The 14,489-nt window shown below is 44.5% G+C and overlaps 1 protein-coding gene across 2 annotated transcripts in view; it reads right to left on the bottom strand.

The window, feature by feature from the left end:
• Positions 1–14,006, bottom strand: part of TOP2B (DNA topoisomerase II beta) — a 683,650-nt gene extending 669,644 nt beyond the window's left edge. Inside the window, exon 1 of one of the 2 annotated variants that reach the window (XM_086942134.1) lies at positions 13,563–14,006. In XM_086942134.1, the coding sequence (XP_086798260.1) occupies positions 13,563–13,601 (39 nt within the window). In that variant the 5' untranslated portion in view covers positions 13,602–14,006. The remainder of the gene's footprint in view (positions 1–13,562) is intronic. The other variant, XM_086942133.1, reaches the window with a different exon arrangement.
• Between the last annotated feature and the right edge of the window lie 483 nt (positions 14,007–14,489).

Here is a 14,489-nt window from a genome sequence, read left to right as displayed (position 1 = left end):
AAGATTCGTGCTAGTACCATTTTCGAAAATAAACGAAAAACATTTCTTAGTGAGATGCTGTTGCAACTATACAAATATCAATATTTAAAATAAACTGCAACTTATTTCACACTCATCGGAAAGGATGTATTCATTATGAAGTTTGTGTAGCTATATTTAGAGAATGACAGCAACTAGCAAATTCTACAACATATGAGGGCCACAATTCACAAGGACCGCTCCAATGCCATAGCCAAACATATGGAACTTTCACATCAGGGTGATTGGCAAAAACTGAGATTTTATGGCATTCAAACTTTAACTAAAGGTGAGCGGGGAGGCGATCGAGCTAAAAAATTGAGACAAGCAGAATCGAAATTCATCATGAACCTGAGGACTTTGCACCCTAATGGGTTGAACCAATCGGAGGAATTGTATGTGCACCTGTAACCAAACAACGGAATCAGAACTATATGTACAATGACTAGTCAATATTAACAATATGAGTCAGCCTATTGGAAGGCAGTACAAAGTTTGTAATATTAAGCCCACTGCAAGGCGCATGAATTAATGCATCAAAGTCAGTATCATTTAAATCTATTTGTTGAAAGGGTTGCATTCTCAATTAATTTTATTTTTTGTCAGAATAGTGGTGAAAACTACAAGGACCAGAATCCTTAGCATATCATGTGACAGGAAACTCTTGTTTTTGAAAAAAATATGTTTAAATGTTTGTGGGTGTGGCAAACCCAGTGATCGTGAGCAAGGTGGAGTGACACCGAAACGCGTAGATCTCTGCGCCTGTTGCCCTTTGAAAAGAAATAAAAGGATTACTGTTTGAATCCAGGTTGGCTGTGCGACCCGTTGTTTTTCCCTGCTGGGAAAAGTTGTGGCAATAAATAGCGGCTTGGTTCTGCCGCAGGATACCGCACATACGAGAGCGCTGCGCAAACTCCCGCGAAGGAACCGCTTTGGAGGCAATATATATATTCATATTCAAAGCAGAGCACCCCTTTGAACTTAAACATTTTTGACGACAGCTGCGTCGTGGAAGGAAGCACCGCCTCGGGAAGGAGGAGGGAGCTGTCGGTGGAGGAGCCAAGCACAGGACTGGCCTGTTTGCTAAAGGTGACTGCAGGAGCATTAAAGAGCCGAGGAAACAAAAGGAAACCGGGGTGCACTGATGCACCTACAGACAGCGTGCCGAGGATAGGGCGCTGCAACTTGAACACTTTAAATGTCTCGGCGGAACCTACTAAGGTGATGAAATCGTTTGGCGACACTACAGATCCCAAAATGCTGTGCAAGGGACTTTGTACTACCAAGTACTTCTCCGTGCGTTTTTAACAAAAAGACGGCGGAAGCTGCCAATTAACATCCGCCTTGCCAATTTTCCCCTGATGAAAGTGCAAGAAGCACTGAAACGCGTTGGGACAAGCTTACACAATGACGGAACCTTTGTTAACTCGGAAGCAATAAATTAAGTGAAAACTTACCTGCAGTTGTGTGATCCTTCAAAGCAGAGCACCCCTTTGAACATATATATATATATATATATATATATATATATATTCTTGAAACATGTGAGGGCTAAAATACATAAGGACCGTGCCAACGCAATGGCTAAACATATGGAGCGTTACCATCAAGGTGACTGGAGACAACTAAAATTCTATGGTATTGACACGGTTCCTAAGAAAGGTCGAGGCGGAGACCGAGAGAAACTGTTGCGTCAGAAGGAATCCCGTTACATTTTGAACTTAAGAACACTGCATCCGTTTGGCCTTAATCTGTCAGAAGAACTCTATATCCACTTGTAAGGTGGAAAATCGGGGAAGCTATGAAGTGGCAAAAGAACTAAAAGAGAAAAGAAAGAAAGAGTCCTAGAATCGGAAATAAAATGAAATTACGGATTAAGGAACCATCAAATGACGAAGTAACAATGACAAATAAGTAAACAGTGAAACACCTAATGAAATAAAGGGGAAAATAGATCTCTTGGAGAGACAGTCTCGTAAAGTGGAGAATGTTAACCCACCAGAGGGGAAAGGATCAACTCATGTGTTTGATTAAAACTTTACTGAAAGCGCCCTTCAAATCCTAGATCAAAATGATACCTGCCTCCTCATCCTTCTTGATCTCTCGTCTGCATTCGACACCGTCAAACATGAGAATTTACTCGAACTATTAAACACAAGAATGGGTCTATCTGGAACTGTGCTCAAATGGTTCACGTCCTTTCTACACAACAGATCGCAGAAATTCAAGAGTAACAACATGATGTCATCGCCAATACCTGTATCGCTAGGCGTCCCACAAGGATCCTCCCTTTCCCCAACTTTGTTTAACCTAGTTATGGAGCCTCTCACCACCTTGCTAGAAGCATCCAATGTTCACTTCCACATGTACGCCGATGACACCCAACTGTATCTCAAATTACAATCACCCAAAGACATTATGCTCTCGAATTCTACGATCAGAAGCACCCAATCCTGGCTGGCCGCTAATCATCTCAAACTCAATGCTCTTAAAACAGAGTTCCTCTTGATCTCACCTCCCGCGAAGATCACTACCGCACAAATTTGGCTTAAACACCTAACGGCACTCAATGTTCAGCCCACCATCGTGGACTCAGCAAAATCTTTAGGCATAACACTTGACACCAACCTCAATATGCAGGAACATATCAACAAAGCAACTAAGGGTGCGAACTTTCAGATCAATACCCTAAGGAAACTCAAACCCTTCCTTCCAGCCAAAGATTTCCAAACTGCGGTACAAGCACTAGTCATCCCTCGAATAGATTACGGCAGCATCGCCCTCTGCGGTCTCCCCCTAACTACTACGGCACCCATAAGAGCGTCTCTAAACGCAGCAGCGAGACTCATCACTGGATCAAAAAAACACTCACACATTTCCCCTGACCTGAAATCGCTGAACTGGCTGCCTTTTGAAGCCAGAATACACTTGAAAATCGCCTGCATGACGCACAATGCTGTCCACCTGAGCTCACCCGGATACCTCGCTCAGAAGCTGACGATCTCTGGAGGCTCCAGAAACACTAGAGGCTCAAACAATCTTTTGCTAAAGCCCCAAAAATTCCGCAAGGAAAAAACCTATAAACGCTCCTTCTCAGGAATGGCACCCAGGATCTGGAACTCACTCCCCCCTGAAACCAGGCTCATCTCCTCCACCATACTTTTTAAGAAAGAAGTAAAGGCTATCCTCATGGCTAAATACACTTGAATTATCACTAGGGAAGATTTTTACAAACGCTGAACCATTCTGTTCTACTGATCATTTTGCATTTTGTATGACTCGTGTTATTGACTTACCTGATTGTTTACGCTGCCACCTATTTTTATTTGTATCACCATTGATGTACCTATCTGACTACGCTCCTACATTTACCCTCCCCACCCCAATTGTTATTTACTTACATGTTGTACCCATCATCTGTAAAGCGCTCTGATATCTGCAAAGATCTTGTTCGCGCTATATAAAACTTTCAAAATAAATACATAAAAAATTTCCCCGTTGCAGCGCACCTCCGTGAACTTTCATATTTATGTGAGGCGTGCCTGTGCAGCACGCGGCGAGGGGCTGTGTCTGTGCACTCGAACGCATACTGTACACAACGCTGATGCATTTGAGCAGCATGGATGTGTGTCTGTGTACTCAAACATATTGTACACAAAACACTGATATACTTGTGCGGCGAGGGTGTGTGTGTACTCGAACATATCGTACACACAAAAGTGATGTTCTTGTACAGCAAGCGTCATGGATGTATTTCTTTGAACGCGAAGATATTCTACTGAAAAGTTATACTTTCTTCTACAGCTAGCGGCGAGGTTGTGTGCGCTCTCGCACATACTGTACACAACACTCTTGTACTTGTGCAATAAGCGACACGATTGTTTTCAATAACATTCTACACAACACTCGTAGCTACTTGTGCACAAAGCGGCAAGGTTGTGTGTGTGTACTCGAGCAGGTCATACGTGCTTCTGCTTCAAGAAAACAGGTATAGGTTAGTTTAGTATATACATCGATCTTTTTTAATTCTCAGATCGTGACTTTACAATATCGGAGTTTAGTCGGTTGGATCACACACACACACACACACTCTCACATTCCCTCACTCGCTCTCTGGGATATGTGCACGCCCCATGGAGGCGAGTGACGCCCGAGCGGACGGGCTGTGAGTGGCACTGTAGGGCACTGCGGATACTCTGCTTGCCCCCTTAATTAGCCAACTAATTGTGTGAAGATGTCCAAGCAGAAATGTGATCGGCTCCGTAAGTACCAGTCTGCTGCTGTTCTTGAAATGAATGATTTTGGTGGTGATTATCTGTAGAAGCGGCATGCACGACTCTGCTAAAACCATTATTCAAACATATGCCCTGAGAGAAGCGCTGCGCCTCCCATTCAAGCAAATAAACTAAATGTGGCCCTGCATGGGGCTCAATCATTTTAATTATAGCAGGTGAAGTGTTATAGCTTTCCCGGGCAACACAAGAAGATGGAGGCGCTGCGAGTACGACGCCGGCGCGATCTTTGTTGGTACAGTACAGAGCGTAGGTTTACATGCTTAAAATTAAATATGTGCTCAAGGGCTGAAGGGCCGGCCCTATGCGGAGCCCTGCCAAGCTCTAGTCCATGAAACCCATTTAAATAAACACTTGGGTGGTTGCCGGGTTGGGGACATTTCAGATCAAATAATGGAGGAAACGCAAACACACATCTTATGGGGTCTCAGAACTGTACATGGAATGCAGTGTTTTCAATTGTTATAGATGTCATGATTTTATTTGTTTAAATATATTTTACTTAGCAAACTCTGAACAGAGCTTAAAAAGACAAGAGGCTAATGCGGGGAGAGTGCGAGGACAAGAATGAAAAACAAGAGTTAAGAGCGGCCGGCCGGGAAACTGAAAGTACGGCCGGCCAGCCATGATTCAATTAGGGGAGGAGAAGATGGCGGGGAAGCGAACGGAAGACAACAACAATAACGAGCGGCTGGCCGGGAAACTGAAAGTACGGCCGGCCTGCGGCCGGCCATGATTCAATTAGGGGAGGAGAAGCCGCAGAGCGCACGATGAGCAAAGCCCTTTGATGTGCTGTGCGGCCGTGAATGCGCGTGCTTGTTTGGTCACGTGTACTTAATGAAAACCGCAGCGCAAGAAGCCCTTGGTTTGACGAGGATTTCGAGGACATGAATTCTCGCTCCGCTCAATGCGCTTGCACGCATCGATAGGTCGCGAGACCTAAAAAACAATGTTACATAGATTAAATTACTAACGTTCTATGGATCATTCTCCTTGTTTCACATGGCATTCAGACGCATGTAGATGGATATGAGTAGAGTGTCCTCTGCAGTGATGTATGTGTAACTTCCTAGACACTGGTTTTAAAACCTGCAAGAAAATCTCAGTATTTCATCCTTCTGAGATAAATAGAAAACGTATAGTCTGAGTTGATTAATATGACCATTGATTTATAGTGAAGCATTATATTAAAAAATACTTTTTTTGTAAATGAAAATAACCATTGTATCAATTGAGTATATAGTAATATGCTTTTAACCTATAAAAAAACTCAGAGGTAGTAAAACACATTGGTTTAAGCGCTTTACAATGACACCATAGCACTCTTCAAGGCCTTAATTACTCCTGAGCAGTGTCATGTCGCAGATTATTGCTTATCATTCAGTACGGGGTAAGGATTTTATGTTGCACTATATGTTCCTTTCAAAAGCAAATTAAGTGACAGGCTTCTCTGTGTGTGAGAGACAGCTGTAAGTGTTACAGTCGCTACTTAATGCTGGTGGAAAACCTTGGCTCAGATTCACAAAATATAGAAATCTGCACTGCACCATATATTTACATCTACATGCGGATGCAATTTTACTACTTTCTGCAATTAATTATTTCTAGAAGTACAATTGGAAAGTTGCACAAAGCACGTTTCCAGTTATACTTCTGGGCATGTTGACTGACTATTCCGCTCCTCGTGGAATGCAGGGGGAGTCTGCAGAGGGCCGTGCGGCGCTAATAAAGAGGTAGGCTTTTTTTTTTATTTTCGTCCCGTCTGAGCGTTCGAGTCTGTGTGGTGCAGGTGAAGTCGGGACGTATGAGCTGTGTGAATAATAACTGCCAGCCCCGTGCCTGAGGTGCATCATCAGAGCTGTGTGAATAATAACAGCTGTGAGCCCCGTGCTGAGGTGCATCATCATAGATGTGTGAATAATACCTGCGTCAGCCCCGTGCTGAGGTGCATCATCAGAGCTGTGTGAATAATAACTGCGTCAGCCCCGTGCTGAGGTGCATCATCAGAGCTGTGTGAATAATAACAGTTGTGAGCCCGTGGCTGAAGTGCATCATCAGAGCTGTGTGAATAATAACTGTGTCATCCCCATGCGTGAGGTGCATCATCAGAGCTGTGTGAATAATAACAGCTGTGAGCCCCGTGCTGAGGTGCATCATCAGAGCTGTGTGAATAATAACTGCGTCAGCCCCGTGCTGAGGTGCATCATCAGAGCTGTGTGAATAATAACTGCGTCAGCCCCGTGCTGAGGTGCATCATCAGAGCTGTGTGAATAATAACTGTCAGCCCCGTGCTGAGGTGCATCATCAGAGCTGTGTGAATAATAACTGCGTCAGCCCCATGCTGAGGTGCATCATCAGAGCTGTGTGAATAATAACAGCTGTGAGCCCGTGGCTGAGGTGCATCATCAGAGCTGTGTGAATAATAACTGCGTCAGCCCCGGGCGTGAGGTGCATCATCAGAGCTGTGTGAATAATAACAGCTGTGAGCCCGTGCCTGAGGTGCATCATCAGAGCTGTGTGATAATAACTGCGTCAGCCCCGTGCGTGAGGTGCGTCATCAGAGCTGTGTGAATAATAACAGCTGTGAGCAACAGCATACTCTTGCACACTCTCACTGCTCACCAATTCAAAGTTTGCTAAAAAATGTATGCAACGCATTGTCACACACAAGGCCAATAACTCAAACTTTATTGCTGCGAGACCTATTGCATTGTGAATGCTTGTTCTTTTTCACCCGAGTTTACTGTCCACCTTGATTTCGTAGTCTGAAGGAGCTCTACCTCTGCAACTGCTATCTATTACTACTGTAATACGCGCCCGTCCCGGTCTGGGTTGTAGGCAATTTGCTATGTAATTTAGCTCCTCTCTACCCTCTCTTGCTACATGTATTGTTTTACAATCTCTCATTTACACATAGTTTCCTCTTCTAAATTACGCAACCAGGCCCATTAAAGGGTTGAAGGCGAACCGTTGTGTACACGAAGAGCTTCCTTCTACTTTTCAATAAAAAAAGATTTCAATCAAAAGAAATGCAGGAGCCCCTTCAATTTTCATAAAAGTCACAAAAGTGCCCCAGTCCTATGACCAGTGGCGATTCGAGCCGGTCAGGAATTCACAAGAGTTTACGAAGTAGGCCTGGAAACCATACTCCAACCAAACTTTAGTGCCCTTCATTTTGGCCTGAGCAAATATACACAAAATGTACCAAACCATTTCACAAGACACTCATGCAGAAAGGAAGAGTGTAATGAAAGACAGAACTATGGTATCTCTTGTAATCCAAACTCTGCAGTAACAAAAGTGCTGGCATATTCAGAGCCCTGAGATCAAACGATTGCCCTTAACAGATACATTTCAAATAAAGACTGAATTTTCAAATAGTGGACAGAAATATAGTCCTGGTATTTTCTGCATTCAGAATAATCAGACGTGTCATGATCAGTACCTTGTTGCATTCCTAACACAACATTCATCGTGGAATAACCAGAGGACACGGTCAGAGCTCTTATACGAGAAAGGTGGCATAATCTGACATAACATCAAATTGGACGAGTAGATTATATTAAAGACAAGTAGATTAATGAAGCATTCCATCCCTTGAACAACTAAATATTTTATAAAATCCCACATCCCTCACTATAACTGATCAATGCTCAAATATATTGGCATCATCATCACCACCACCTCTGTGCCAAAAAAACAGTGTCATTGAGATTCACCCCATGATGAACTGCCCTTGGTAAAACGCAAGAGTGTAAAATTATTAGGGGATAAGTACATGGGGACTGGAAAATACACACAATGAAGAAACCTTATAGAAGAAGAGCAAATACCATTAGCAACAAGCACTGGCAAAGCCAATAAATCTGGGTTTAATGCGACAAACATGCCTATGTTTGCATGTCTTACCCACATTAAAGTCCAACCTATCAGCTTTTCCAGTGCTTTTTCTTTATTGGGATTAGGTTATCCTCCCTCCATGAGCCCACTGTTTTCCCTGCTTTCAGTATAAAATGGAATGTCAGATGGCTGTGTACTTTTCCTGAACCAGGACAAGTGTAGAGTGTGCATATAAGAAATAAAGTCACAACCAGTCGTACGAAAACATGTAAAATAGACCCTCAACAGATAACGGAGGTGGAGTGAAAGATCAAACAGCATTGGGTAGAGCCAAAGCCCATTCTCAGTATGTTGTAAAGAATGAGTAAAAATAGGTTACGCAGACTGCTATGCAGTCAAGCTACACCTGATAGTAGTTTAATTTGCCGCACTACGAATTCTAGTTTCATGTAGAAGAAATCTGCAAATCGCCTTTACACGGGAGAGACATTAATGCGCCCATCAAGCCCTCTTTGCAAGGGGGTGGCCATGACCTATTCAGCTCTCTCTAATCACACTATGGCTGAATCACCATTACATTCCCACAGCTTTGCCGCCTCCATCCCAAGTATGCCCTCAACCCCCAATTCTCACTCTATCCCATTTCCCACAGTTCTTCGCTGTGAAAATCTCACCAGTCCCATAATAACGTCTGCCAGCAGCCCACTGAGCGCAAACCAATCCAGAAAATTCTGAAGACACTAGTCTCCTCGCATCTAAGCTTACCTAACCTGTGCTTTATTAGGTCGCAGACAGCTCAGCTGTCTGGTTTGCTAAAAACATCTTGGGGACTTTCAGAAAGTTGACCTAGTAATGCATTCCGCGCATTAATTACCATTGGTTTTGTGGTTTATATAACTTCTACTTGCTGGCTTTATTTGCTTTAGGCTTTCCAGATTCAGTTCATCCCTGCAGTTGCTAAAACCAGGTTTACTGTATTCTTCCATGAACTCGCTTTCTTTAAAACAGGCCTTTAAATCTTGTTCTTATAGCATCACATTTGCTGTGCATTTAAAGACCGAAGTAAAATGTTGGGTGCTGTCTTCCGGGGGCGCTTGTTTACTTTTCTTTCTCTGACTTCAAAGTGAGAGGATTTATGCGATAGTCTTGCTGGATATTGGGGGTAGAAAAGATTTTTTCTAGCACACAACATTTAAATGAACCGTGTATGTATTTCAGAATAAGTCTGAATGTGCTGGATCTTCAAGACATGCTGTATCAACAATGTGGGCTTCACGCACCTCCCATCTTTTTCATTTATTCCTGTTACTGCCCTTCGTAAATGCCTGCTTTTGTTTGGTGAATATGCTTAATAGTCAGTACCTCCTGTTGAACTTGAATACCCTGCAGTGAGGACTGCTTCCGTTACCTGTGCTCTTATTCGGTTATTCACGATACTCTGTGAGCACTCTTTTTTTGTTTGCCTTCATCTGCTTGTGTTTTTATATTGTAGTGAGAATTGTTCACGTTTTGCTTTGTGCACTGGCTTAATGAAAGGTTTGTGGTCGATTAATTTGCAGTGCTTGTTTTGTTTAAGTCTACAACGCCCTTATGTGCACTCACGCAATCGTTTTTTAAGTAGCTACGGGCAAGCCTTTACTGTCTTTGTTTACTCCCTTGTTTCCATTGCGTTCTTTATTGTTGCTATACTGCTGCGTGGCTGGGCCTTTAAGACGTATTAGCCTCGCCCCCTTGACTGATCCAACTGGATTTATTATGTATTCCTTCAGAAGACTTTGCTACTGCAATCTTTCTTCGTTTTCAATCGTTTGCTAGCATAATGCGGCGGCCCCTAGTGTTTCCTGCAGCCGGACATCAGAGCGTGACACTGCACGTGCAGCCTGCCTGGACAACTCTTCTGCTACATTGGGGAATGGCCTGCTGCTGCCCACCTCGGCAGTGGTACAAAAGGGGGTGGTGATGGACGGAGCATCTGAACCAATCAAACACCCTCACCCAGTCAACAGATCTGGGTTTAATCCATCACCGTTCCTTAGCCCACACTGCCACCCCAGTTCAGACATGGCCATATGCAAATCAGTCTGACCCTGAGCCTCACGGGAACAGTCCAGCCCGAACTGCCAAGCCAGGCCGTCCCTGGACCGGAAACTAGCTTCCGAGGACAGGTTTCTGGCATTACAGTCGTCTTCAGCCCAGCTTGCTTGAATCCAGTGGCAAAGTGAGCAAGGGACTCACGTCTGAGCATACCCTGCCAACTTATGGCGAACAAAGCGGTACAAAAGGAGGTGGTGATGGACGGAGCATCTGAACCAATCAAACACTCACACCCAATCAACAGATCTGGGTTTAATCCATCACCGTTCTTTAGCCCACTCTGCCACCCCAGTTCAGACATGGCCATATACAAATCAGTCTGACTGTGCCGGAAGCTTGTTTCCGGTCCAGGGAAGGCATGGCTTGGCAGTTCGGACTGGACTGTTCCCAAGAGGCACAGGGTCAGACTGATTTGCATATGGCCATGTCTGAACTGGGTTGGCAGAGGGGGCTAAAGAACGGTGATGGATTAAACCCAGATCTGTTGACTGGGTGTGAGTGTTTGATTGGTTCAGATGCTCCGCCCATCACCACCCCTTTTGTACCGCTTTGTTAGCCACAAGTTGGCAGGGTATGCTCAGACGTGTGTCCTTTGCTCACTTTGCCACTGGATTCAAGCAAGCCGGGCTGAAGACGGCTGAAATGCCAGAAACCAGTCCTCGGAAGCTTGTTTCCGGTCCAGGGAAGGCATGGCTTGGCAGTTCGGGCTAAACTGCTCCCATGAGGCACAGAATCAGACTGATTTGCATATGGCCATGTCAGAACTGGGGTGGCAGAGGGGGCTAAAGAACAGTGATGGATTAAACCCAGATCTGTTGACTGGGTGTGAGTGTTTGATTGGTTCAGATGCTCCGTCCATCACCACCCCTTTTGTACCACCCCGGCAGCGGCGCAACTTCTGATGCTTGGGGACGGCATCTGGTTCCTGAATACTAGGCATGTGTCTACTGCCGGGGTCCCCGCACAAAGCTTGCACAAACTACGGCTGTTACCCCCTCTCCACGCTTATGTGTCAGCTATCCCGACCAACCCTAGGGGGCACATGGTCCGCAGCAGTGTCTGCGAGCAGCATTAGACAGGCCAAACTGCAATACCAATCATGCAGCGGAAGCTTGGTAAGAGAGATGGCACTTGAAGAGAGAACGGCTCTTTAACAGTTCTTGTTTGAGTCATTGACTTTGTGAATGGATTCTTTTGATTTGAAGCAATCAGAGTAGCTCCTTGAGGCAGGGGTTTGGCTAACTTACTTTGCAATTCCAGGAACATAGTTTATGGGTTGGAGGGGAAAGGCTCAGTCAGAGGTGTTGCATGTTCCTTACCAACATTACGACACAGTTGGGGAAAATGTGTTTTTCTGGTCAAAAGGGGACTGGCTTCGGGTTGAACTGCATTGGACTGTTTAGCATGTGGCATCACTTACAATGAGTGATTTGTTTGTTTAGGCAAGGTTTATATGTGCTTCTGTGCAGCTAGCAGTTAAACTTTATGGAGTTCCATACAATGGTGGAGCCCTCTTCCCTCCCTCCATTTCAATATTTTCAGGAACGGTTGCGATTAGTTTTGAGGTGTCCAGAAACAGTCAGTTGGTGGGTCACCTCCACCCCCGAGAGACCCTGTTTAAACTGGCAACCCTAGTTCGCAGTTTACTGCCTAGAGCCCCAGGTGGGGGAGGGGGAAACAAGCTGTCAGAGGTGGAAGGGGCAGCAGCTAATGTAATGGATAATGTGCTGCATGGCTAAACACTTATAAGGTCCCAATGACAAGCCATATTGGCTATGCCAATGCTTGTTATTTCTGAAGTTTGTTGGAAACATACTTTAATATGATCAAAACAAATTACACTTAGGTGATGCAACTTCCACACATTTTCGTATGTACAATATAATAGTATAATTTTATAAGTAAAACTGTATGTCTGTGCAAACGTAATTTGTCATATCAATTGAAAATGTACTGTCTGTTATGGCAGTGTGATACCACAACATGCTTACTTCACTCTACTCTGCACTACTCCACACCACTGCCCTGTATTCAACTTTAATCTACTGTGCACCACTGCATTCTACATCACTTTACGACATTACTCTATGCAACAGCACTATAATCTGCACATCTCTACAATACGTCACTTAACTCTACTCTGAAATAATCTACTCTGTCACTCTGCCCCACTCCAATGTATGCCACTGCACCCTACTCTGGATCACTGTGCTCTACGCCACTCTATGCAGCTGAATTCAACGCCACTCAACCACAATACATGACACACTGCCATTCCACACCATTCTCCTGTACACCACTTTTAGCCATGCTGATAAGCGCTGCGTTGGTGTACATGGCTAAAACACAATGGAGAAGCTAATAGCTCTTGCATAGGCAAGACCTATTGCCTTTGCCAAGGCTTGTTTCCGTCTGTACACTAAATGAATTTGGAACTTTATTGTACACACATGCCAAGGTTTCCAGGACCATGCGTCGCTTGCGGCTCTGGTCCAGTATTTTTTTCCTTTGCATTCTAAGACTTGTAGCCCAGGTTATATCATGGGGAAAAAAATACTACCAGTCCCAGAATGCAAAAAAAAAAAATGGAGAAAAAAACATTGGCTTTAGGAGTTTAGCACGCTCCCACGTGCAAAACGAGGCTGGGCTGAATGTAGCAAACTTGAATTACATTGCGGACGAAATACGGTTATGTTTAGTGACAGATACATTCTTATTATTTATTGACGCTCCACAGCGCGGCCACCAAACTCTTAACCACAAGTCCGCAACCTACACTGCCGTTAAGAAACTTAACTACTTCCCAGTGAAAACCGATAACCTAAAGTTCTCCAGGTCTAAAGTAAGCACCCCATAAACAAACAGAACATAACACTCAAAAAGCCTCACGTCTAACACCCGAATCAAACCCTTACAATTCTGGAGTACTCTTACTTAACTCTTTACAAGCCAAAAAAATACGATTCAGGCGGGAGACTCAATTTTTTTGAAGTCACACATGGCTTTAATGTTGCTGTCTCCCAGCTAAAATTGCACCTGCTTCAATACAGGTCAACGAGGAAAGTATATGCTCCGGATTTTTCCCCTATATCTACCACTTTTCCGTTTTCAAATGTTGCATGTATACAACTCCATTCGACTGTTACACCTAACTCTTCAAAACTTGTGAAACTTTGTCGCTAGTCCCACAATATTACACCCTAGTGTACACTAACTCTCCCAGTACCAAATACTCTCCTCTGCTCCCAACTTGACCACAACCACCTCTCAAGGCCCTCAGGCCCCCCACTCCGGCCCCCACCACAGAAAGGCACGTACCACCCATGTGAGGCCGATGTTGCCCGCTCCGGTCTCCATATTTGGGGCCTTGGACTGAGTTGCAGGCCGGGCTCGACTGTCTCTAGAAGTCCCTCCAAGAGAGAATGGGTGCCACAAGCCGCAGGCACTGGACAGCACTCATCAGCGGGGCGCCTGGAGCCCTCCCAGCCCCCACGAATGGCGTGGGGCCGCCGAACTCCCCCTCAAACTCGGGCCAAGCTGGAAGCGGCGCCTCGAGCCGGGCCCAGCCAAACTTAAAGGAGGGGCACGGAGCAGAAGCACTAGTGGTGTTGACCTGTGCCCCAACAACCGCCGCCACTGCCACAAACACGCACACGGGTGCCCGAAGAACAATAAACAGCTGCTCTTCCGTCCGACATCAGGCACTCTCTCTACGGCCAGGCTAACGGGCGATCCCGCAAGATGGCGGACTTCTGCTATCTCAGCCGCCATGTTGCTAGGGTGATATTACTATACGCTCTCCAATATATAACAACAAAGTCTGAGTATCATTGACACTTTCACTCAAAAATGCTAAATATGAGAAATTTTAAAATCGTATTTATATTTGCAACTATTTATTTTGTGTAGTAAACTTCTTTAAGTAATTCTTATTAAAAGTGTATTTTGGTACGCTTCCGATAAGTTCTACTAGACAGCATACTATTTTTATTACTCTTAAATATTTTTTTAAAAAAGTATCTAGTTTTCTTGTTCTCCACATGACTCTGCACACAAAGTATTATTATTCTAAAATGGCCGCCCCTTTTCCTTATGCTAGCGGTTGACGCAATTCAAGAGTGATTTCTTGTCTCCTTTCTCTGTTTAATGTCGTCTATTGGGGCAGCCATCTTAATGATTTCATATTTGATGGCTCATTTTCCGGAGCTGATTGCAAATATGTTGAAACAAAATTAAGTTAGCGTT

This window comes from Lissotriton vulgaris, chromosome 10 (assembly GCF_964263255.1).
Source record: "Lissotriton vulgaris chromosome 10, aLisVul1.2, whole genome shotgun sequence".
Classification (NCBI taxonomy): domain Eukaryota; kingdom Metazoa; phylum Chordata; class Amphibia; order Caudata; family Salamandridae; genus Lissotriton; species Lissotriton vulgaris.
Note: the sequence above shows the minus strand (reverse complement) of the source record. Positions and strands in the feature narration are given on the sequence as shown.